Source organism: Lipotes vexillifer, unplaced genomic scaffold (assembly GCF_000442215.2).
Source record: "Lipotes vexillifer unplaced genomic scaffold, Lipotes_vexillifer_v1.1 scaffold258, whole genome shotgun sequence".
Classification (NCBI taxonomy): Eukaryota; Metazoa; Chordata; class Mammalia; order Artiodactyla; family Lipotidae; genus Lipotes; species Lipotes vexillifer.
The window spans coordinates 958,131-981,864 of NW_006793735.1; the positions used below are offsets into that span (position 1 = coordinate 958,131).

General features: G+C 36.8%; 1 protein-coding gene across 4 annotated transcripts; it reads left to right on the forward strand.

The window, feature by feature from the left end:
• The first annotated feature begins 98 nt into the window (after window positions 1-98).
• MRPL47 (mitochondrial ribosomal protein L47) lies at window positions 99-23,587 on the forward strand. 4 transcript variants are annotated; one of them, XM_007466690.1, is made up of 7 exons: window positions 99-249; window positions 3,121-3,272; window positions 3,822-3,882; window positions 6,972-7,068; window positions 18,907-19,037; window positions 21,329-21,424; window positions 23,264-23,587. In XM_007466690.1, the coding sequence occupies exons 1-7, from the start codon at window positions 113-115 to the stop codon at window positions 23,385-23,387; spliced, it is 798 nt and encodes a 265-aa protein (XP_007466752.1). In that variant the 5' UTR covers window positions 99-112; the 3' UTR covers window positions 23,388-23,587. The 4 variants fall into 4 exon arrangements, with proteins under 4 accessions (XP_007466752.1, XP_007466755.1, XP_007466753.1 ...); XM_007466691.1 differs by having other exon boundaries at window positions 152-249; window positions 3,127-3,272; window positions 23,264-23,425; XM_007466692.1 differs by having other exon boundaries at window positions 152-249; window positions 3,187-3,272; window positions 23,264-23,387.
• Window positions 23,588-23,734: the final 147 nt, after the last annotated feature.

Sequence of the window (23,734 nt, forward strand, 5' to 3'; positions counted from 1 at the left end):
GAGAGAGCCAGTTTCTCAACGAGAGCGAAGCTGGAATGTGGCCATGTTGAGTGAGGGCAAAGCCAATTCCTGTCTCGTCATCCGGTCGGCGTGAGACGCCGGAAGTGACATCATGGTGGCGGAAATGCGGTTTGCTTACTTATGCGGAAAAATGGCTGCCGCCTGTTTGGCTGTTTTCTGCCGAAGAGTCTCGGCGGCCCTGAAGGCTTCCAGGTCGTTAATAAGTCCTCAGGCCCCTGCTAGCACAAGGTAAGTGATGTGAGGAGTAGGTCTGTCCATTTCTCCAACTTTGGATCTTGTTTGGTTGCCGAGGTGCTGAGAAACGCTTAGGGATGGAAAGGCTCCTGGGATGGCTGGGCCCGAACCCACGTCCGTGAGGAGTGAGTGACCTTGGAGAAGTCCCCCACCTGCGACATTTCCGTATGTTCCTCAAACATTTTGTTGCCACCTACTGTGGGCCAGGCAGTTAGTGGGATCTGTAGAAAACCAGTATTTGTTGAACTAAACCTAGAGGTACGGAAGCATCCTGTTCGGCAGGGTGAGTTGGGAAAAACTTCGCTGAAGAGCTTTTGGCTGTGGAACTGAAGGCAGTGTCAGGTTTGGATGGATTAAAAAAGGGGTGGGAGGGTGTACTCCCAGAGTCTGTCAAAAAGAGATTGTTCAGTAAATGTTGAGTGAATAAATGAAAGTAGCCAAATGAACGGAAAGCCGCCCTGCAGGTGTGAGAAAAGAATATCCTACACGTGTTGGTTATTATTTCTAGAAAGACCGCTTGTCTTCTGGACAGACCGATCATTTTTGACGTTATGGTGTACGATTTCCTCCCTTTTATTAGCGTTTGTTTCTAATGAGTTAAATTTTACAAGTAGTTGGGTATGTCATTTTTTTAAAAAAAGGAAGTAATGTATGTGCTCTTGAATCCAGCACATTTATTGGGCATCTCTCAGATATAGTGAACTTACATTAACCTCAGAGATAAGCAATTTTTTTGGTTTGTTTTTTTCAGAGGTTCAGGGGTTGTAACTGGAAAAGTAGCAAACTTGAGTCAGTCGTCTCTTCCATCTCATCATCGTTTTTCCTTAAAAAAAATTTGGATTTTATCATTACTGTTGAATAAATATCTGTTCATTTACAGACACTTTGGAAAATAGGGTAAAGTGCTTTGAAGAAGAAAGTAAACATCAACTATGGTTTTACCATTCAGAGATAAACAGATTTTCTTCTATTCTTTTTAACTTTGAATATATAGACATACATGTAATTTTAAAATAAAATCAGAATAATATTTACGTATATGTGTTTTTGTGTTCTACCCTTGTTTCTCCAACTTTTTATTTAAAAAAATTTCAAACCAAAAGGAAAGTTGTAAGAGTAGTACAAAGAATGACCATATACTCTGCACCTATGTTAACCAATCCTCAGCATTTTGTCACATTTTCTATACTTTTTATATCCATGCCTTTATTTTTCTGAACTATTTGAGGCATGTCAGAATTGCAAACATCATGACATTTCAGCATATATCTCCTAAGAACAAGAACACTGTCTTAACCACAATACTACAGTGATCACACTGGGGAATTTTTTTTTTCTTTCTTAATTTTTAATTCAGAGTCCAGTCAATGAACATTTATCCGGTTAATTGTCATGTATCATTAGTCTTCTTTAATCCAGAATGGTTCCTTTTTTCTCTTTCATGATATTGACATTTTTAATAAGGTCAGTCTTTTTAGAATATTCCTTCATTTGGATTTGTCTGATTGTTTCCTCATGATTAGATTCACGTTAAATTTTTCTAGGTAGGAATACAACATTTGTCATACACTTCATTATTGTATTTTAAGTTATTTCTCCGTGTCATTAAATATTCTTTATAAACATGACTTTTAGATTACTGCATAATAGATTATCATACAGATGCACAGTAATGTTTTTAACCATTCCCCAGTTACACGTTTACATTATTATCAGCTTTTTGATATCATATATAATGCTTTAATAGACTTTTTAAAAGTATAATTGACTTACAATATTATATTAGTTTCAGGTGTACAACATAGTGATTCTATATTTTTATACATTACAAAATGATCACAATAGACACTTTGATTTATCAATTCCCATCTATGATAATTTGTCTTTTTTTAAAAAAAATTTATTATTTTTTTATTTATTTGGTTGCATCAAGTTTTAGTTGTGGCAGGCAGGCTCCTTAATTGTGGCTCGAGGGCTCCTTAGTTGTAACATGTGGGCTCCTTGGTTGTGGCATGCAAACTCTTAGTTGCAGCATGCATGTGGGATCTAGTTCCCAGACCCAGGCCCCCTGCATTGGGAGCTTGGAGTCTTAACCACTGTGCCACCAGGGGACTCCCTCTGATAATTTCTTTAGTTGAAATTTCTAAATGCAGTGGAATTACTGGGTTAAAGGAGGAAGCATTGGGGTCTCTGATGTGTTGCAAAATTAAAGTTCAGAATGTTTTTATCTGCTTATATGCCCACTAGCCACATATGAAGGACTTAAAAATGTTACCTTAAAATATAATTATGTCGGGCTTCCCTGGTGGCACAGTGTTGGGAATCCGCCTGCCAAGGCAGGGGACACGGGTTCGAGCCCTGGTCAGGGAAGATCCCACATGCCGCGGAGCAACTAAGCTCGTGCGCAACAACTGCTGGGCCTGCGCTCTGGAGCCCGCGAGCCACAACTCCTGAGGCCTGGGCGCCTGGAGCCCGTGCTCTGCAACAGGAGAGGCCACCTCAATGGGAAGCCCGTGCACTGCAACAAAGAGTGGCCCCCGCTCACTGCAACTAGAGAAAACCCTGTGCACAGCAACAAAGACCCAATGCAGCCAAAAATAAATAAATAAAATAAATAAATTTTTAAAAATACCTTTAAAAATATATATATATAATTATGTCAATATATTGGCTCTGAAGTTACAGGATAGCAACATATATAATGGCATGTTAAAAATAATTTCTAAAGCATTTTATGAGTTTATCGTTTCTTGGGCAGAAACCCCAAGTTGGTTTTTTGACATTGTAGATGAGGAAATGATTCCGTTTATTGCTTATAAAATCCAAATGTTGTGAAACTTGAATCACTTGTTTATATATGTTCAGTTGCAGGTTTTCTCTTTGTCTGTTGACTAAGAATACACCAAACGTCACATCTTTTCACCAGTGTAGATTACTTCATACCACATTGTCTAGGAGAGGACTGGAAGAATTTTTTGATGACCCAAAGAACTGGGGGGAAGAAAAAGTGAAATCTGGTGAGATATTTGGGTTGACCTATATTAAATAATTTTATTGAACCCTCTGTCATTTTGGGATTATTTATCCAGTTTGGGAATTACTTAAGTGTTTCCTTTTTTGATTTCCTTTGGGAATGTCTATTAGAGAAGATTAGAAGGACAGTATAATAGTAGAGTTAACTGTTCCTTGGAAGGTTGGCAAAAGGTTTAGAAGAGGAGTAGGTTGAAATTAACTAAAGTGTGGTTTGGGGTTTGTTTTACATTTCATTTTTTAAGAGATAATTGAAAATTAATTTATAATGATACTAAGTATTTTGACATTAGACTGTGAAGGTACATTCTTTACTACTAATAACAGTTTTTGAATGCTGTTGCCAGTCACATTACTAATATTTTCATATGTGTTATCTAATTTATTTACAAATCCTAATTATATATTGTACTATAATATAATAAAGCTATTACACATTTTATAGATAAGGAAACAGGTTTAGAGAGGCTAAGTAATTTGCCAAAGGGCATGTAGCTAGAAAATTATTTCATGTTATGAATTTATCATTTTAATAGGAGCTTCATGGACCTGTCAGCAATTAAGGAACAAAAGTAATGAAGATTTACATAAACTTTGGTAAGTATACTGAGTCCATTAACATCTAAGTGTTTGAAGCAGTTATAGTATAATAATGAGGTATAAACTTTACCTGATGTAAGAAATTAAGTAAAGTGATTTATAGTACTGTTGGTGATATATAAGATCATTAAAATTTTTATAAGTACTACAGAGGTTAAATTACATTATGACAGATGTATCAGAGTTCTTAAATAGTTGGGAGTTTAGAAATTTTACTGTAACTGCTACCAGTCATACTACCACTTTTATACTAAGAATTTCAAGAAACTAATAAAGCAAAATGGGGATGAGTTGGTCACATTTAGGCCTTCTTCCTTTTTATTACCTTTTGCATGGTCTGGAAGCTTTAGCTTTTTTGCTTTGAGGAAGAGTATTGGAGGGTGCACTTAATTGGAAATTTGGGTAGGTTTTCCTGGCAGGTTCTCCTGATAAATTAGAAAGAATTGAGAGGATTTAAGACAGATTTGCATTGTATATATACATATATAAATTGAAGTATAATTGACATAACATTGTATTAGTTTCAGATGTGCAATGTAATGGTTCAATATTTGTATATATTGTAAAATGATCACAATAAGTCCAGTTAATATCTGTCACCATACATAGTTACAAAAAGTATTTTTCCTTGTGGTGAGAATTTTCAAGATCCATTCTCTGAGGTACTTTTAAATATGCAGTACAGTATTATTGACTATAGTCAACATTGCCGTACATAACATCCCCATGACTTTTTCCTTTTATAACTGGGAATTTGTACCTTTTGACCCCCTTATCCCCCCACATTAATCGACTATATTTAACCCAGAGATATGTTTGTTTGGGCTGCGCTGTGTTTTAAAAATTGGGAAGTTTCACACAAAAATAAGGATTTCTGGCTCCTCTTTTTTTTTTTTTTGCGGTACGCAGGCCTCTCACTCTTGTGGCCTCTCCTGTTGTGGAGCACAGGCTCCGGACGCGCAGGCTCAGCGGCCATGGCTCACGGGCCCAGCCGCTCCGCGGCATGTGGGATCTTCCCGGACCGGGGCACGAACCCGCATCCCCTGCATCAGCAGGTGGACTCTCAACCACTGCACCACCACGGAAGCCCCTGGCTCCTCTTGAATAATCAGACCTGTGATGTTGCAGCACTGAACCTGCATTTTTACATGGTGACAGTTGGCTGGTATAAATGGAGCAGTGCATACCACTTCTTCCCCATCTTGTTGTTCTTTCACCATGCTCCCTTCACTCATAATTACTATTTGTCCAGGCACTGTAGTAGGCATTTAAAGTTTTATCCCTTGATTTAAAGGGTTATCTTTCATGGCAGATTAAAGAACTGTAAAATGCTTATAAAACCACTAATATTACAGGCTTATTTATGTGATACAATAAGAAAATATATTTTGTCTTTGATCGCTTAACACACAGCTCCTCAATCCCTTGGAATTGCCTGAGTGATATGAGTGTCTTCTAATCAGGCAGCTCTTGGGGGTGGGGGCTGGGGGGTATTGTTGTGTAGCTTCAGGATAGAGGCTGATTGCCAGAAAGGCCAAGGTGTGATTAGCGGATGGAACATTCAGCCTCACCACCACCCCCACTTTTGGGGAGGGAGAGGGACTAGAGATCGAGTTCAGTCACCAGTGGCCAGTGATTTAATCAATCATGCCTGCATAATGACACCTCCATAATAAACCCGAAACAACTAGGTTTGGAGAGCTTCCAAGTTGGTAAGTACATGGAGGTTCTGGGAGGGTGGTGTGCCTTGAGAAGGCATGGAAGCTTTGCACCCCTTCCCCATATCTTGTCTTGTGCATCTCTTCCATCTGGCTGTTTCTGAGTTGTATCCTTTATAATAAACCAGTAAGAGAGTAAAGTGCTTTCCTGAATTCTGTGAGCTATTCTATCAAATTATCAAACCCATGGACAGGGTTGTTGGAACCCCCAGTTTGTAGCTGGTCAGTCAGATATGGGGGAGGCCTGGAAATTGCTGTTGGCATCTGAAGTGGGGGGCAGTCTTTCCTGTGGGACTGAACACTTAAATCTGTGGAATCTGGCTCTGACTTCAGGTAGTTAGTGTCAGGGAGTTGGAAAAGACAACATGTTACTGTCAGGAGAGAAAAACCCCTCATTTGGTGTCAGAAGTGTTATGTTTAAAACAGCACAGATTCATGGTAAAAAATACGTTGTTTTAAAGCACGTTTACTGTTATTCATAAAGGGATAGTTAAGGTAGTTTCAATATTCATCCTGGCTAAAGCCAAATAGTTTATCTTCTGCCACTCCTTCCCCCCAAATCGTCTTCTTCCATACCAGAAAGTACCCCAATTCCTTTGTTTCATTTTCTTTGCCCTCCACATTTATTTCCTTTCCTTTCTTCCAGCTCTGGTTCTCAATCAAACTTATTTATTCACAGAAGTCACACTTGAGCTTTACCACCTCAGTGTTTTGATTTCAGTGATTTGATTGTGTTTGCTTTGGTTTCCTTTCCAGCCTAACATATCCCATCTTTATGAAGCTTTCGTTGATCATCTTAGTCAGAAGGAATGTCTCATCTCTCCCACTTGTTGTCTATACCACTGAGTATAGCACACCACATTTCAGTTGTGGAGGGAGCATAGTGGGCTGGAAATAGAATGGGTTTTCCACCCAGGGAGTTCAGGATTTGAATCTTGAATTAGCCATGTGCCCCCCGAAACCTTTCTTCTCTCAGCTTTAGTTTCTTCATTTAGAATGTGTAAATAGTTCCAACTTCAGAATTGTTGTGAGAATTCAGTGAAATAAATGTATATATGTGCTTATTTAGCACATTGCCTGGTGTATAGCAGGAACTGAATAAGTGTTATTTATCTTCCATCTTCTCTCTCCACTTAGAATGTAGGGACTACGTTTTATGCTTTTTTGTAATTCTTCTGGCACTTACTTAATGCAGTATGTGGCACATGGAAAATTTATTGAACAAATGAGTAAAGAATAGATATAGCTCTATATAAAGGATTATTCTAAAGGAGTTTTGAGTACAGATCATTAATTTTGCTGTCAAAAAATCACAATTTTATTAATATAAGCACAGAATAGCATTACAAGCTCTGTTTTTTGATATAGGTATGTTCTCCTGAAAGAAAGAAACATGCTCCTAACTCTAGAACAGGAGGCTAAGCGGCAGAAATTGCCAATGCCAAGTCCGGAGCGGTTAGAAAAGGTGAGATTTGTGGGAGGCTGGAGACTGCTGAGTGTGGGATAAAAGCTAAAAGGTGTGAGTGTATGGTTCCTATAATTCTTGGCAAGTAGCTTTCTTTCTATTTCTGCTTGATTCTTAGGAAATTTACAGAGTTATGCAACTATCACTACTATCTAATTTAGAACATTTCCATCATCCCAAAAAGAAATCTCATGCCCATCTGCAGTCACTCCCATTCCTACCTACAGCCCCCAGCATATGTGTGGACATATGTTTTTATTTATCTTGGGTAGATACCTAGGAGTAAAACTGCTGTGTTGTTTGGTAAATCTGTGTTTGAAATTTTAGGAAACAGCCCACCCGTTTTCTAAAGTACCTGCACTGTTTTACATTTCTAGTTCTGGTTTAGCTACTTCTGCACCAACTAGGTCAGATTTGTTTAATGCTTTTTTTTTAATTGATGTAAAAAACCCGTAACAAAACTTATCATCTTAACCATTTTTAAGTGTACAGTTTTTTAATTAAAGCATAGTTAATTTATAAAATTGTGTTAGTTTCAGGTGTACAGCATAGTGATTCAGTTTTATATATATGTATTTTTTTCCAGATTGTTTTCCAATATAGGTTATTACAAGATATTGAACATAACTCCCTGTGCTGTGCAGTAAATCCTTGTTGCTTATCTATTTTATGTATAGTAGTTTCTATCTGTTAATTCCATATTCCTAATTTATCCTTCCCCCACTCCCTCTCCTCTTTGGTAACCATACGTTTTTTTTCTATGTCTGTGAGTCTTCTTCTGTTTTGTATATAGATTCATTTGTATCTTTTTTTTTTTTAGATTCAGCATATAAACGGTATCATATGATATTGATCTTTCTTTCTCTGACTTCACTAAGTATAACATTCTCTAGGTTCATCCATGTTGCTGCAAATGGCAGTATTTCGTTCTTTATTGTGTCTGAGTAATATTCCTCTGTGTGTGTGTGTGTGTGTGTGTGTGTGTGTGTGTATGTATATACATGTGTGTGTGTATATATATGTATTGGTATATATACACTACATCTTCCTAAGCCAGTTGTCTGTTCATGGGCACTTCAGTTGTTTCCATGTCTTGGCTGTTGTAAATAGTGCTGCTGTGAACATTGGGGTGCATGTATCTTTCCAAATTCGAGTTTTTCTTTTTTCCAGAAATATACCAAGGAGTGGGATTGCTGGATCATATGGTAGCACTATTTTTAGTTTTTAAAGGAAAATTTTCTGTAGTGGCTGCACCAATTTACATTCCCACCAAAAGTGCAGAAGGGTTCCCTTTTCTCCACACCTTCTCCAGTATTTATTATTTGTAGACATTTTGATGATAGCCATTCTGACCAGTGTGAGGTGATATCTCATTTGGTTTTGATTTGCATTTCTTCAATAATTAGCGATGTTGAGCATCTTTTCGTGTGGCTGTTGGCCATCTGTATGTCTTTGGGGAAATGTCTATTTAGGTCTTCTGCCCATTTTTTGATTAGGTTGTTTGTTTTTTCAATATTGAGTTGTATGAGCTGTTTGTGTATTTTGGGTATTAACCTCTTGTCAGTCGCATCATTTACAAATATTTTCTCCTGTTCCATATGTTGTCTTTTCATTTCATTGATGGTTTCCTTTGCTGCGCAAAAGCTTTTACATTTTGATTATGTCCCACTTGTTTATTTTTGCTTTTATTTCCTTTGCTTTGGGAGACTGATGTAAGAAAATATTGCTATGATTTATGTCTAAGAACATTTTGTCTATGTTCTCTTCTAGGAGTTTTATGGTGTCATGTCTTATATTTAGGCCTTTAAACCATTTTGAGTTTATTTTTTCATATGGCGTAAGGGAGTGTTCTAATTTATTGATTTACATGTGGCTGTCCAGCTTTCCCAACACCATTTGCTGAAGAGATTCTTTTCTCCATTGTATAGTCTTGCCTCCTTTGTCTAAGATTAATTGACCATAGGTGTGTGGGTTTATTTCTGGGCTCTCTGTTCTGTTCCATGGATCTGTCTCTTTTTGTGCCAGTACCATAGTGTTTTGATAACTGTAGTTTTGTAGTATAGTCTGAAGTTGTAGATTAATTGAGTGTAGGTGCATGGGTTTATTTTTGGACACTCTATTCTGTTCCATTGATTTATATGTCTGTTTTTGTGCCAATGCCACTGTGTTTGGATTACTGTAGTTTTGTAGTATAGTCTGAAGTTTGGAAGGGTTGTACCTTCAGCTTTGTTCCTTTTTCTCAGGATTGCTTTGGCAATTCTGGGTCTTTTGTGGTTCCATATAAATTTTAGGATTATTTGTTCTAGTTCTGTGAAAACTGTCATGAGTATTTTGATAGGGGTTGCGTTAAATCTGTAGATTGCTTTGGGTAGTATGGCTATTTTAACAGTATTATGTCTTCCAGTCCAAGGGCATAAGGTATCTTTTCATTTCTTCGAATAATCTTCAGTTTCCTTTATCAGTGTTTTATAGTTTTCAGTTTATAGGTCTTTCACCTTGATTAAGTTTATTCCTAGGCTTTGTTTTTTTGACACAATTAAAAAAATTTTTTTAAACTTCTCTTTGTGATATTTCATTGATAGTGTAAAAAAATGCAACAGATTTCTGTATATTAATTTTATATCCTGTTACCTTGCTGAATTCATTTATTAGTTCTTGTGTGGAGACTTCAGAGTTCTCTATATAGAGTATCATGTCATATGCAAATAGTGACAGTGTTACCTCTTCCCTTCCAATTTGGATACCTTTTATTTCTTTTCTGATTGCTGAGGCTGGGACGTCCAATACTATGTACTGTGTTGAAAAGAAGTGGTGAGAGTGGGCATCTTTATTCCTGAATTTAGCAGGAAGGCTTTCAGCTTTTCACCATTGAGTATTATGCTGGCTGTGGGTTTGTCGTAAAGGGCTTTTATTATGTTGAGATATGTTCCCTCTCTGCCCACTTTGGTGAGAGCTTTTAACATGAATGGATGTTGAATTTTGTCAAATGCTTTTTGTGCATCTATTGAGATGCTTGCTCATGTGCTTTTTGTCTTTCCTTTTGTTAATGTGGTGTATCACATTGCTTGATTTGCCTATGTTGAACCATCCTTGTGACCCTGGAGTGAATCCAACGTGATCATGGTGTATGATCCTTTTTAAGTATTGCTGGATTTAGTTTGCTGATATTTTATTGAAATTTTTTGTGTCTGTATTCATCAAAGGTGTTGACCTGTAATTTTCTATTTTTTGTAGTGTCTTTGTCTGGTGTTGTTATCAGTCAGGCTACTGGTGGCTTCATAGAATATCTTTGGGAGTGTTGCCACCTCTTCAGTCTTTTGGAATAGTTTGAGAAGGTTTGTTATAAATATTAAGTTCTTTGTATGTTTGATAGAATTCTCCAGTGAAGCAGTTGGTCCTGGACTCTTGTTTGCAGGGAGTTTTTTAATTACATATTCTATTTCACTTCTAGTGATTGATCTGTTCAGATAATCTGTTTCTTCTTAACTCACTTTTGGTAGGCTGTATGTTTCTAGAAACTTTTCCATTTCTTCTAGGTTTTTCAATTTGTTGACATATAACTATTCATAGTGTTCTCTTATGATTTTTTGTATTTCTGTGATATTGGTTGTTATTTCTCCTCTTTCATTTCTTATTTTGTTTATTTGGGTCCTTTTTTCTGGGTAAGCTTGGCTAAAGGTTTGTTAATTTTTTTTATGTTTTCAAAAAACCAGCTCTTAGTTTTATTGGTCTTTTCTATTGGATCTCTATTTTATTTATTTCCTCTCTGATCTTTATTATTTCCTTCCTTCTGCAGACTTTGGGTTTCGTTTGTTCTTCTTTTTCTAATTCTTTTAGGTGGTAGTTTAGGTTGTTTATTTGAGATTTTTCTTATTTCATGAGGAAGGCTTGTATTGCTATGAACTTTCCTCTTAGAACTGCTTTTGTGGCATCCCAGTGGTGGTTACTGTCTTTTGTCTTGAGGTATTTTCTGATTCGTTCTTTGATTTCATTATTGACCCATTGGTGTTTTTGTAGCATGTTCTTTAGTTTCCATGTGTTTGTTTTTTTCCCATTTTTCTCACTGTGGTGCATTTCTAGTTTCATACCATTGTGGTCAGAAAAAATGCTTGAGATAATTTCTATCTGCTTAAATTTGTTGAGGCTTGTTTTGTGACCTAGTATGTGGTCTGTCCTAGAGAATGTTCCATGCATGCTTGAATGCATGTGTATTCTGTTTTTTTTTAATGTAGTGTCCCATATGTCAATTAAGTCCAGCTGGTCTGTTGTGTCATTTAGGACCTCTGTTACCTTATTGATTTTCTATCTGGATGATCTGTCCATTGATGTCAGTGGGGTGTTAAAGTCTCCTGCAATTATTGTATTATTGTCCATTTCTCCCTTTACATCTGTTAGTATTCATTTTATATATTTAGGTGCTCCGATATTGGGTGCATATATGTTGATGAGTGTAATATCCTCTTCTGTATTGATCCTTTTATCATTATATAGTGTCCTTTGTCTTTCTTTATGGCCTTTGTTTTAAAGTCTGTTTTGTCTGATAGGAGTATTGCTACCCCAATTTCTTGTCATTTCCATTTGCATGAAATATCTTTTTCGATCCCCTCATTTTCAGACTGTCTTTCACCCTGAAGTGAGTCTCTCAGGCAGCATATTGTAGGTTCTTGGTTTTTTAATCCAGTCTGCCACTCTGTGTCTTTTAATTGGAGCATTTAGTCCATTGACATTTAAAGTAATTATTTATTAGTATGCACTTTTTTCCATTTTAATCTTTGTTTTCCAGGGGTTATTTTATAGTTTTTCTTTGTTAATTTCTTCTTTTTGTTTTTCCTTTTGTGGCTTGATTATTTTCTTTTGTAGTATGCTTGAGTTCCTTTTTTTTGTTTGCCATGCTGCATGGCTTGCAGGATTCTTAGCTCCCCACCCAAGGATTGAACCTGTGCGCTCGGCAGTGAAAGCACAGAGTCCTAACCACTGGACCGCCAGGGAATTCCCTTGAGTTCCTTTCTTTTTGTTTTTGTGAATCTATTGTAGGTTTTTGATATGTGGTTACCGTATCATAAGTATGGCATGTTGACCCATAACTATATCTAGTTGCTTTAAACTGATAATCATACAAGTTCAAACACATTCTAAAAGATCTACATTTTTATTCTTCCCTCCCCAACATGTTGTGATTTTGGTGTCCTGTTTTACATCTACATGCTTATCCTTTTGCTGTTAATTGTAGTTACCATTGCTTTTACAAAATTTCTTTGATTGTTTTTTAATCTGTGTACTGGCTTATTTAAATGATTTTCAGTCCTTTTATATATTTGCCTTTCCTACTGTGATTTTCCCTTTCCTATAGAGTCTTTCTTCTTTTCTATTTAGAGAAGACCCTTCAATATTTCTTTTAGGGTAGGTTTAGTATTGCTGAATTCTTTTATTTATTTATTTATTTATTTTTGCGGTACGCAGGCCTCTCACTGTTGTGGCCTCTCCCGTTGCGGAGCACAGGCTCCGCATGCGCAGGCTCAGCGGCCATGGCTCATGGGCCCAGCTGCTCCGCGGCATGTGGGATCCTCCTGGACCGGGGCACGAACCCGTGTTCCCTGCATCGGCAGGCGGACTCTCAACCACTGTGCCACCAGGGAAGCCCTAAAATTTATTTTTATTTATTTATTTTTAAATTAAAAAAATTTTTTTTTGGCTGTGCTGGATCTTTGTTGCTGCATGAGGGCTTCCTCTGGTTGCAGCGAGTGGGGACTACTCTTTGTTGTGGTGCTTTCATTTTTTTCATTTGTCTTTCTGTCTGCTATTTTGATTGGGTAGTTTCCATTATTCTGTCTTCCAGATTACTTATTTGTCCCTTCTGTGTCATTTAGTATGCTATTCATTGCTTCTAGATTGGTTTTCATACTGGCAATTGAATTGTCTAATTTTGATTGGTTCATCTTTATAAAGCTTCTGGTTCCTTGTTATAGTGATCTTTATTTTTATTATTTTTATCTGCTTTTATTTATTTATTTATTTAAAATTATGTGTTTATTTATTTATTTTTGGCTGTGTTGGGTCTTCGTTGCTTCTCACGGGCTTTCTCTAGTTGCGGCAAGCAGGGGCTACTCTTCATCATGGTGCGTGGGCTTCTCATTACGGTGGCTTCTCTCATTGTGGAGCATGGGCTGTAGGTATGCAGACTTCAGTAGTTGTGGCACGTGGGCTCAGTAGTTGTGGCTCGTGGGCTCTAGAGTGCAGGCTTAGGAGTTGTGGGTGAGCCACAAGTTGTGTGTGAGCAATGGGCTTAGTTGCTCCACGGCATGTGGGATCTTCCCAGACCAGGGACTGAACCCGTGTTCCCTGCATTGGCAGGTGGATTCTTAACCACTGTGCCACCAGGGAAGTCCCTGCTTTTACTATTTCTATTTTGAACTCAGGGTCTGTAGACTGGTGAGGTCTATTTTATTATTTGTTCTTTCAGGGGATTTCTCTTGTTTTTTTAAATTGGGAGTAGTTCCTCTGTTTTTTCAGTTTACTAAACTTTCACTGTCTCTGTGAATTTAGGAAAAAGAGTTATCTACTGTGGTCTTAAAGGGGGGTTTTTATGTGGGAGTGTCCCTGTGTAGACTGTGTCCAGTATTTTTGGTGTGGGGGCTGGTTTTGGATGCCAGTCATGTCCTTCTTAAGAGTACTCATCATTATTTCCTTGATAGGGGGTGTGACTGGTGTCTAGAGTCTGTGCTGGATGTGAGGCAGGGCTTCCTCTTGGCTCTGTAGCTGTGACTGCCCAGTCAGGGGTGGGGTCTGCTCCCCAGTTGTTGGAATAGAAGCCTGAGGGTCAGGTTCAATTAGTCTCTGTTGCCCTGCCCCAAAGGAGGTGATTGCTGAAGCAAGTGAGGCTCCTGTGGTCACAGCAAACCTGTGTACCACCTGTGTGGTTCTGTCTGTGGCTCTGCCCAGATCACATCCCAGGCACCCTGGTCTGTCTCTGCCTAAGTAGACTGAATCTTTGCCCTGATCTCATGCCAGGCTATGGTGTGGAGTGAGTGAGGTCAGGGCATTAGCCCTTTCAGATTGGGAAGTACAGCAAGGAGCTGCCAGTACAAGGCTCTCAGACCTAATTGTTAGCAAGCCAGCATGAATGCACTCCTCCCAAGTAGAGTCTAGGCTTCTCTAGCTCTTCTGTCTGTCTCAGCAGATTTCCCACCAGGCAAGGGGGCTTGTCTCCTCGCAGGACCCCAGGACTGGGATGGAGGTGCCCAGATTGTGGGTTGATAACTCCCTCCCTAGAGTGAGGGTCTGCCCATGTGAACCTTCTCTTCCTTACAGATCCTTCCCAGGGGCACATCCTGACCTGATGCCCCTTTTTTTTCTGTTCTGCCTGGTTACATGGAGATCTTTCGTGCAGCATTGGTTGTGTAGGAGATCTTCTGCCAGTTTCCAGTTAGTTTTCTGTGAGAATTGTTCCACAGAACAATTCAGAATACACATGCATTCAAGCATGCATGGAACATTCTCTAGGACAGACCACATACTAGGTCACAAAACAAGCCTCAACAAATTTAAGCAGATAGAAATTATCTCAAGCATTTTTTCTGACCACAATGGTATGAAACTAGAAATGCACCACAGTGAGAAAAATGGGAAAAAAACAAACACATGGAAACTAAAGAACATGCTACAAAAACACCAATGGGTCAATAATGAAATCAATAATGAAATCAATAATGAAATCAAAGAACGAATCAGAAAGTACCTCAAGACAAAAGACAGTAACCACCACTGGGATGCCACAAAAGCAGTTCTAAGAGGAAAGTTCATAGCAATACAAGCCTTCCTCATGAAATAAGAAAAATCTCAAATAAACAACCTAAACTACCACCTAAAAGAATTAGAAAAAGAAGAACAAACGAAACCCAAAGTCTGCAGAAGGAAGGAAATAATAAAGATCAGAGAGGAAATAAATAAAATAGAGATCCAATAGAAAAGACCAATAAAACTAAGAGCTGGTTTTTTGAAAACATAAAAAAAATTAACAAACCTTTAGCCAAGCTTACCCAGAAAAAAGGACCCAAATAAACAAAATAAGAAATGAAAGAGGAGAAATAACAACCAATATCACAGAAATACAAAAAATAGATGTATTTTTGATGTGTTTTTTGGGGGGAGGTGAGCTCTACTTCCCGCTACTCTGCCATCTTGATTCCCCTGCTGTAGCTCAATAATATTAAGTATGTTCACATTACTGTGAAAAGGTCAACTATTATTTAGGTTAGATTTTCTTCATCATTAAAAAGAAATCACTTGGGTTCTTTATTTCCATTCCTAGAGGTAATCAGTCCTGTGTGTTTCCTATTTATCCATCAGAATTTCATCAGAATTTTTCTCTGCATGTAGAAATGTGCCTGATTATTTTTATTTACACAAATGCGGTTATACAGTATATACTCTTCTAAAGCTTGCGTCTTCTACTTACTAGTGTATTTTGGAGATTTTTCCGTATCAGTAAGTGCAGAAGATCTGCCATTATTTTTTTCATGGCTGTACATGTTTAAGATATTTCTTCCATGTAGAGGTTTTATGTTTTATTTAGTTAGATTTATCAGGTTGTTTCTTTTTTTCATAGAGTGCTTTCAGGGTCAGCTCTTTATTGATTTTTTTCTGTTTCATAGTAAGTAGTCAGTGAGATTGGAACCCAGCTTTTTGTAATGGCTTCAGTCTTGATGCCTTACCTCAGCTGCTTCAGGTTTCTTTCCCCACACTGCTCACCACCATTAGGACCTGATATTCCTGCAGAGAGTCAAAGAAGGTGTTGGATAAAATCTCAATTATTTACCCTAATTATGGAGAAGGTTATTCTGCCTTTATAAACATTGAGTTAATCATATTTTGGAGTTTTTAAACTTTATTTTGATAAAACATGAGGCTGACAGAAAAATTACAAGAAAAATACAAAGAGGCATCCTTCACCCAAATTCCCTATGTATTTTACCACGTTTGCTTTATCCGTCTTTGCCTCCTCTCCACATAACTACATTTTTCCTCAGCTGTTTGACAGTATGTTATATATGTGATATCCCTTTACCCATAACTACTTTAGTGTATATTGCCAAAAAAAACAAGGATATTTCCTTATATAACCACTGTACAGTTTTCAAAATCAGGAAATTAAGATTGATACAATACTATAATCGACAGATCTTAAATGAAATTTCATTAGTTATTCCAACATGTCCTTTTATAGCAAAAAAACCCCTGGCTGGTGTGTTTTCAGTGTTGTCTCTTGAGTCTCCTTGAATCTGATTACTCACTCTTTCTTTGTGTTTCATGACATTGACACTGTTGAAGAGGATGGGCCAATTTGGGTTTGTGATGTTTCTCATGATAATCATGATGATTGGCAGGAATATTATAGAAGTGATGCTGTATTCTTCACAGTGCATCATATGAAGAGGCATGCAATGTTGATTTGTTCTGTTACTGAACTTGTTAGCATTAGTAATTTGGTTAGCCTGGTGTCAGGTTTCTCCACTGTAGAGTGACTAAATTTTTCTTTACATTGAGATCATGTAAATATCTTTTAAACCCTCCAACTTGGACTTGTTGGTTTTAGCATCTATTGATGATGATTTTTGCCTCAATCAGTGATTATTACTGTGATGTTTGCTAAATGGTGATTTTCTAATTTCATTGTTCATTCTACATTATTTGTTAGCTTTCTTCCGTAAGAAAGGGCTTTTCCTTTTCTCCATGTCTTCCTTTCCTTTCCTTTCCCTTTTCTTTCTTGAGTCATGCATTCCAATTTTATTCAATGAGTTAAAATCCTTTAATATCATCATTCTAGATTTGGCCAGTGTGTTTTCCTTCAAGCTGGCCTATATGTCCTCATCATTCTTTGATGAGGAACGGCAAGATATTCTGGATTCATCTTGTACTTTTCCTGCCCCAACCCTGGAATCAGCCATTTTACGGAGGAACCCTGATTCCTTTGAATGGAGAATGGTATATTTAGAAACTAAGATCTGGGTGGTACATGTTTTCATTGCTACAGAACATTTGTAAAGTAATGTTACTTTATTTTTAGGTATATTTGGCAACTCTTCTTTTAAGGAAAGTTATGCTTTAGAGACTCTTCTAGGTGGATTGGCTGTTTATAAGTAGCACATTGTTTATTTGATGAAAAAGCTTTTGCTATAATGGTGCTGTTCTAATAAAACTTTTAAACTTCAATAATAGATTATCTCCTCTCCCTGCTTTAAAAAATATATTTCAGAGGTGAACTTCAGCCCAGTAAATCATATGTACTATACTTTCTGAATTAGTAGAATCTAAAATAGTAAAAGTTTTAAACTGAAAGTGATTATAATGTTTTTTAACCTCAAATACAGTTTTCTCAGTGCTTTGTGACATACTACTAACGAAAATTTATCAAGAAAAGTTTTAAAAGAATTATTCTCAATTTAAAATATAAGCTGAAGCTTCAGAACTATGTAAGGACACTTTTGGCTCTGGGAAAGTTGTAAACTAGAAAAGAAAGCTCTTTGAAGTTGGCATTTTTGAATGGGGTGTATCTAATTGATACTTTTGATTTTCTTTCGCATCTGTTGGCATAAACATGAATAATTGGATGTTAACTCTGTGGACTTGGTAGCCATTTATTTTCTTATCTTTGTGAGCTAACATTAGATTTCGGTTAGGAACCTCAGCCCTGACCTTGGGCAGACTCTTTAATGTAGTCAGTCAACAGCCAGGTTTACTGAGTTCCTAAGGGTCAGAGAGCTTTGTATTAGGCCCTGATCGGTGTGGTCTCTTCACTCTTCTAAGTTTGTCTGTCTTCAAGATAGGATTTGTCATTCTTACCCATCTTTTATTTCTCAAGGATTTTGTAGAAATTCATGTAGTGTGAGGACTCAGTGTGGCTTTGAGTTAAGTAGGCCATAAAAGTGCTGAGTGTGAGCTGCATATGTAGGTTATGAAGTAGTTTATCTAAATATGTGGCTTTCACATCTCTCTTAGGTTCCACATCTACCTGGGGAATTATCTTTATAATCTACTGCCCCTCCCCTTTTTAGGTTTCTTACAAGGAACAAGTATGTATATGCAGTATTTCATATCTGTTATGATGCTTAAGATAATACACATATATCACTACCTAAAAATGGCTCTTAGGATTTAGAATTATGAAAAAATTTAGCTCACCTGTCATTACAATCCCCAATGTATGAATATTTATTTTTGAATAAATATATATTGCTCAGCCAATATATTATGTACAATGTCAAACATAATAGAAATGTTAAAAGAAGGAGATAAAAAATAAATAGAAGTTCTAATGGTATCTTCTTGTGTCTTGATGGATCTTTGGAGATTAGTGTCAGGAGAGGTTGGTATTCCATTCCCTATAATAGCAACAGCTTCCAAGTAGGTCAGAATATCTGTATCTGAGTGTTAGGGACACACTAATTAATTAAGGCCAAAACATAGGTTTTAATATTTAAAAAGCAGCTGTTAATCAGTTCTTAATATCTCATTGAGTTTTAAAATGATGAGTCAAATTGGGTCTCCAAAAGGAATCTATGCAAGTGTATCCTACTCCAAACAAAAGTAATATATGGAAATTTGAGCTGAATAGATTTTCATTTAAATTAAACTTTAAAAAAATTACAAAAAGTGATATTACAGACACCTATGTATATGCATACCCAGCCAGAAAGATTTTTAGGAAATATTTGACAGAATGGTTCTTTGACAAAAAGATTCATCATAGGTTTTCTGGAGCATAGTCATTATGTGTTTTCTTTCTTTGGAATTCTGTCATGTGGTGATTGTTGAAATTATATCTTTCTATTCTCTTCTCAGGTAGTAGATTCCATGGATGCATTAGATAAAGTTGTCCAGGAAAGGGAAGATGCCCTCAGACTTCTTCAGACTGGTCAAGAAAAAGCTAGACCTGGTGCTTGGAGAAGAGACATCTTTGGAAGAATCATCTGGTACATAGTGGCTCTTCTAAGATGAGAGTGAAGTCCCATGCCTCATTCCCCATCCAGCATCTTTTAAGAATATGAGATATATTAGCTGTATCTAATATACAAAGAGGCCCCCAAACCCCTTTTGAACTTCAGGATATGAATGAAGGTAGCTGTATCTGGTAGCCAGGCATCCCATTCCCATGATTCAGTTATTTATGGGTTCTTTATAATAGTGGTTCTTAATCTTATGTGAATCAAATGACCTTTTAAGAATTTGATGAAAGTTATAGATCCTTCCCCCAGGAAAAAGTTACATATGCACATGTAATTTTAGACGGTTATAAATTCCATGAAGCTAATTTTAGGACACACCTATCCTCTTTGCCCATTAGGAACCTGGAACTATTTAAAAAAGTTCTCCAGGAATAAGGCCACGTGAACCGGTCTCAGTTTGCTCCCACTGCCATTAGGATAGGCCCTAGTCCAAATTTTGAATAAAATAAACAGTTTATTTTCATTAAATCTTTTCATCTTTGTGGCATCTTGTCCCCTGTGTCCAGTTCCAAAGTCCTGTCAGACGTTGGGAAAGGATGTGATACTAAACATTCACACTGAGGTATAAGTAATTGAGAAGACCCAGTGTATTCTCTCTTCCAGGGGTTTATTTGTATTTGGGTTGAACTACCAAAAGGAAGCGTGTTCAGTAAAATTTTTGTCATCAGTCAGCAAGATGAGGAAGGCATTTTGGGTGGTTGGAGACCTTCCCTGTACTCTTGAAATTACACTACAAAACAGCACTTACGCATTTGGTAGATTCTTTTAATGGAGTTTGCGGTAATGGGGCTTCTTGGAGCCAAATTTAGGGGAGTGGCTGTGTTGTCTGTAACCGTGTAATCCAGTACAGAAAAGAGAGTAATCGCCAAAATACCTGCCTAAGAACTTTCATCTATTTTCTTTTCTTTTTTTTTTTTTGAATCTATTTTCTTTTCTACTAAACTTATTGGGATTAATCCAATTGAGGCCAGTTAGGAAAGGGTGAGGATACGGGAGAGAACGTGTGTCAATTTTAGAATCTGTAAGAGTGCTATTCTCATTAAGGTTTAAAAATTTTTGCTTTTTAACTTTCCTGGAGTTAAAGTGGGGAACAAAGCAGTTATATCAGGACTTGCCTGGTGGTTCAGTGGTTAAGATGTGGCGCTTCCAATGCAGGGGGCTCCAGTTCAAATCCTGGTCTGGGAACTAAGATCCCACATGTTTCGTGGCCAGGAAAAAAAAAAAAAGGCAGTTACATCATCTTTCCAATGTAGCTTATTAAATGAAACATTATAATTCCAATGCCTTTTCCCTTATTTTCTGTTGCATGTTAAAATATTTAAATTAGCCTTTTAAATGCAGAGATTCTTCAAAACATTACATCTAAATTTTTTTTTCTGACAAAAAGTCATGTGGCAGTAATGTCACAGAATACTTTTTGGATGTGTCTTTCCCTTGGTTGTTGAAAAATAGTGGTAGACTATCATCCTGCCGAACTGAGGGGATTCCTGATAAACTGAGGGAATTCAGTACCTTTATCTATTCTGCTTAAAGCAGTGTGGTTCATTGCTCCAGTGGCACTGCCTGTCAAATTATATGCTAAATGCCAAAATTACAAAGAGATTGGAACTTAGGCTTCTGACATTACAGATTAATTCTGGATTTTTAGAGAAGATTGGTTATATACCCTGAAATTAATCCTTCTGTTACTTTTTTAATTGAAATATTTTCAAATAAATGTTACAGTGAATTCACAATTTCCTTTTTTCCTACTCAGCATTATGATTTTTTAGGTTTTGTTATGTTGAGGTAGATATAGATAGATATCTGTATCAGTTGGTGCAATATACTTACATTTTAAAAACAAAACATACATGTAAATATCAGTGTTTCAAATTATATGTGTGTGTATATATGTGGATGTGTACATATATAAAATTACTACACACATATATATGTAGTAAAAGTACAAAATATATCTGGTAATGATACACTCCAGCTAGAAGCTATTGTGAAAGTAGAGAACTTAAGCTGTGTCTTTAAACTTTTATATATATATATTTTTAAAAGAGTGATCTGAAGCAAACACTGCAAAATATTAACATCTGCAATTTTGCAGTGGATTCATAAGTGTCTTATATTTAAACTATAAAATCTTTAAAAAGCCAATTACATCTTATTGAAAACATACTTAGTTCAAAGAAGGCTAAAACTCTGTAAAAAAGTGAAAATGTATTAAATGTTTTCTGTAGGGTGATACCTTTTTGTTTTCTTGGCAGGCACAAGTTCAAGCAGTGGCCTATACCTTGGTACCTAAATAAAAGATACAACAGAAAACGATTCTTTGCAATGCCCTATGTGGAACGTTTTGTCAGGTGAGCACAAGTACCGTTAGTACTAAAATGTATTGTTACATCAGATGACGTGTGTTAAGCTTTTATATAACTAATACATGTTCATTGTCAAAAAACTAGAAAAATCAGTTAAAAAAGAAATGTCTTATGTAATTTCACCATCCAGAAATAGCTACTGTTAACATTTTAATGTATATCCTTTCAAAAGTTTTGTTGTCTTTCTGTTTATCAATCTGTTCTGTGTAAGTAGATGATTAAATCTTTTTGGCTTGTTAAAAGGAAGGTCCAAATACTTCAGCTGCATAGAATGTGAGCTCATGTTATTGCAGGGCTTGGTGAAATGAAATAAGCAATTGAAGAAATTAACTGCACTGGCTTTTCCTCCTCGCTGTCTCCAAACCTCATGAGCAATTTGATCCTTTTGTCCCTTAGCCGTAATAGGTGACGCTGTAAATAACGTGACTTTAATGTATGAGAATTTTTGAATGCAGTGTCACTTTTTACAGGCCTTAAATATATTGTTTTTGAAACTACCTTTAGCCTTACCTTCAGAGCATGCAGCATAATCTTCTGAATATTCTTAAGAATAGCAAACCTTTATTCTTTCACATGGGTTTATTTTTTTAAATGGCCAAAATTTAGTTGGAGCAAAGACTGATGAATAGAATGCGTAATCTGATTTCAACTTTGTTTAGTCTTACTTTATACTTAATTTATAAAGTAGCTTATATATTTTGTGTATGTATTTTTATCTCTATCCAAATATAACCCTTATCTCAAATTTCTGTGACCTCCCCCATAGCACTGGCATATTGTAGTTATTCAGTACTTTTTTTTTTTAATATAAAGGCCTTTATTTCACCTTCACTCTGGAATGAGTTTTGCTGAATATAGAATTTTTTTTTCATCTATTTATTTATTTATGGCTGCATTGGGTCTTCATTGGTGCACGCGGGCTTTCTCTAGTTGCGGCGAGCAGGGGCTACTCTTCGTTGCGGTGCACGGGCTTCCTTTCGCGCTGGCTTCTCTTGTTGTGGAACACGGGCTATAGGTGCGTGGGCTTCAGTAGTTGTGGTTCGCAGTCTCTAGAGCACAGGCTCAGTAGTTGTGGCATATGCGCCGCGGCATGTGGGATCTTCCTGGACCAGGGATCGAACCCGTGTCCCCCGCATTGGCAGGCTGATTCTTAATCACTGCACCACTAGGGAAGTCCCAGTACCTGTCTCTTAACTGTATTGTTATATTTCAATTTAAGTACAGTAGAGGCTAGACATCCATGAATTTATCATTTGCAATTTTGATAATTCCAAAGTGACCTTAGAAGTCAACATAATTTAGCTGAGGCACAAAGGCCTAATGCCCTGGGATGCTGATAGGTAGAGGCAAACCCAGAGTGGCTAGTCCAGCTAGCACTAAGCATCATCTCTTAGCATGGCTTTATTCTCTCAGTTGTGGAGAAATGATGTTAGACTGAGTGCTATTTGAAATTAGGGAATTACTAAACATCTCAGGACGTATCTCAGGATGTAAAATATCTAATGTATTCAGTAAAACTACATTATTTCTAAAAATAAAGGAGAAAGCCCAGTCTGTTAGAGGCTCACAGATCTGTTCTTTCTTTCCAGTCAGGAAATAGGAAGGAGAATTGGTGTAGAATTACCGATGCTTTTGATTTCATGTTTATCTTTGACTTGTGTAGGTTTACAATGATTATCCAAGTTTAATAATATACATTACACACCTAATACAGAGACGGGCATGATTGAAGTCTTTAAGTGATTGATTTGGACATATATTGACAGTACCGAGTAACAGGGAAATAGTTTTGTATAAATTGCTGTTATGCTTTTATTTACCTAGATTGAGAATTGAGAAACAAGCCCGCATCAAAGCAAGGAAGAGAAGTTTAGCAAGCAAGAAAGAAAAGTTTCTTCGGGAAAAGTTTCCACATCTTTCTGAAGCCCAGAAGTCGAGTCTTGTCTAAGATATCTGAACTCTTAATTTACCATTTTGTTTTTCTTGGATTACAATCTGTATACAAAAGTAAATACATATTAAGTGGTTTACAAATAATTTGTGTTTTTAGTCAAATGACTGTCGACTTTTAAGTGTTATTATGGCATGCTAAAGCTGGAAGTGGTCAAAATCAGGTATAAAGTTCAGATTAAATTCCCATTTTATAAATTCTGACATCTAAGCAGACTTTTAATCGCCTGTATCTTAGAGTGGGAAAGTGATATCAACTGCTATAGCAAAGGTAATTTTGGAATTCAGGTAACCTTTTTACTACTATTGTTACTAGATATGAAGGGGCTGTGGATTCTACTGTTA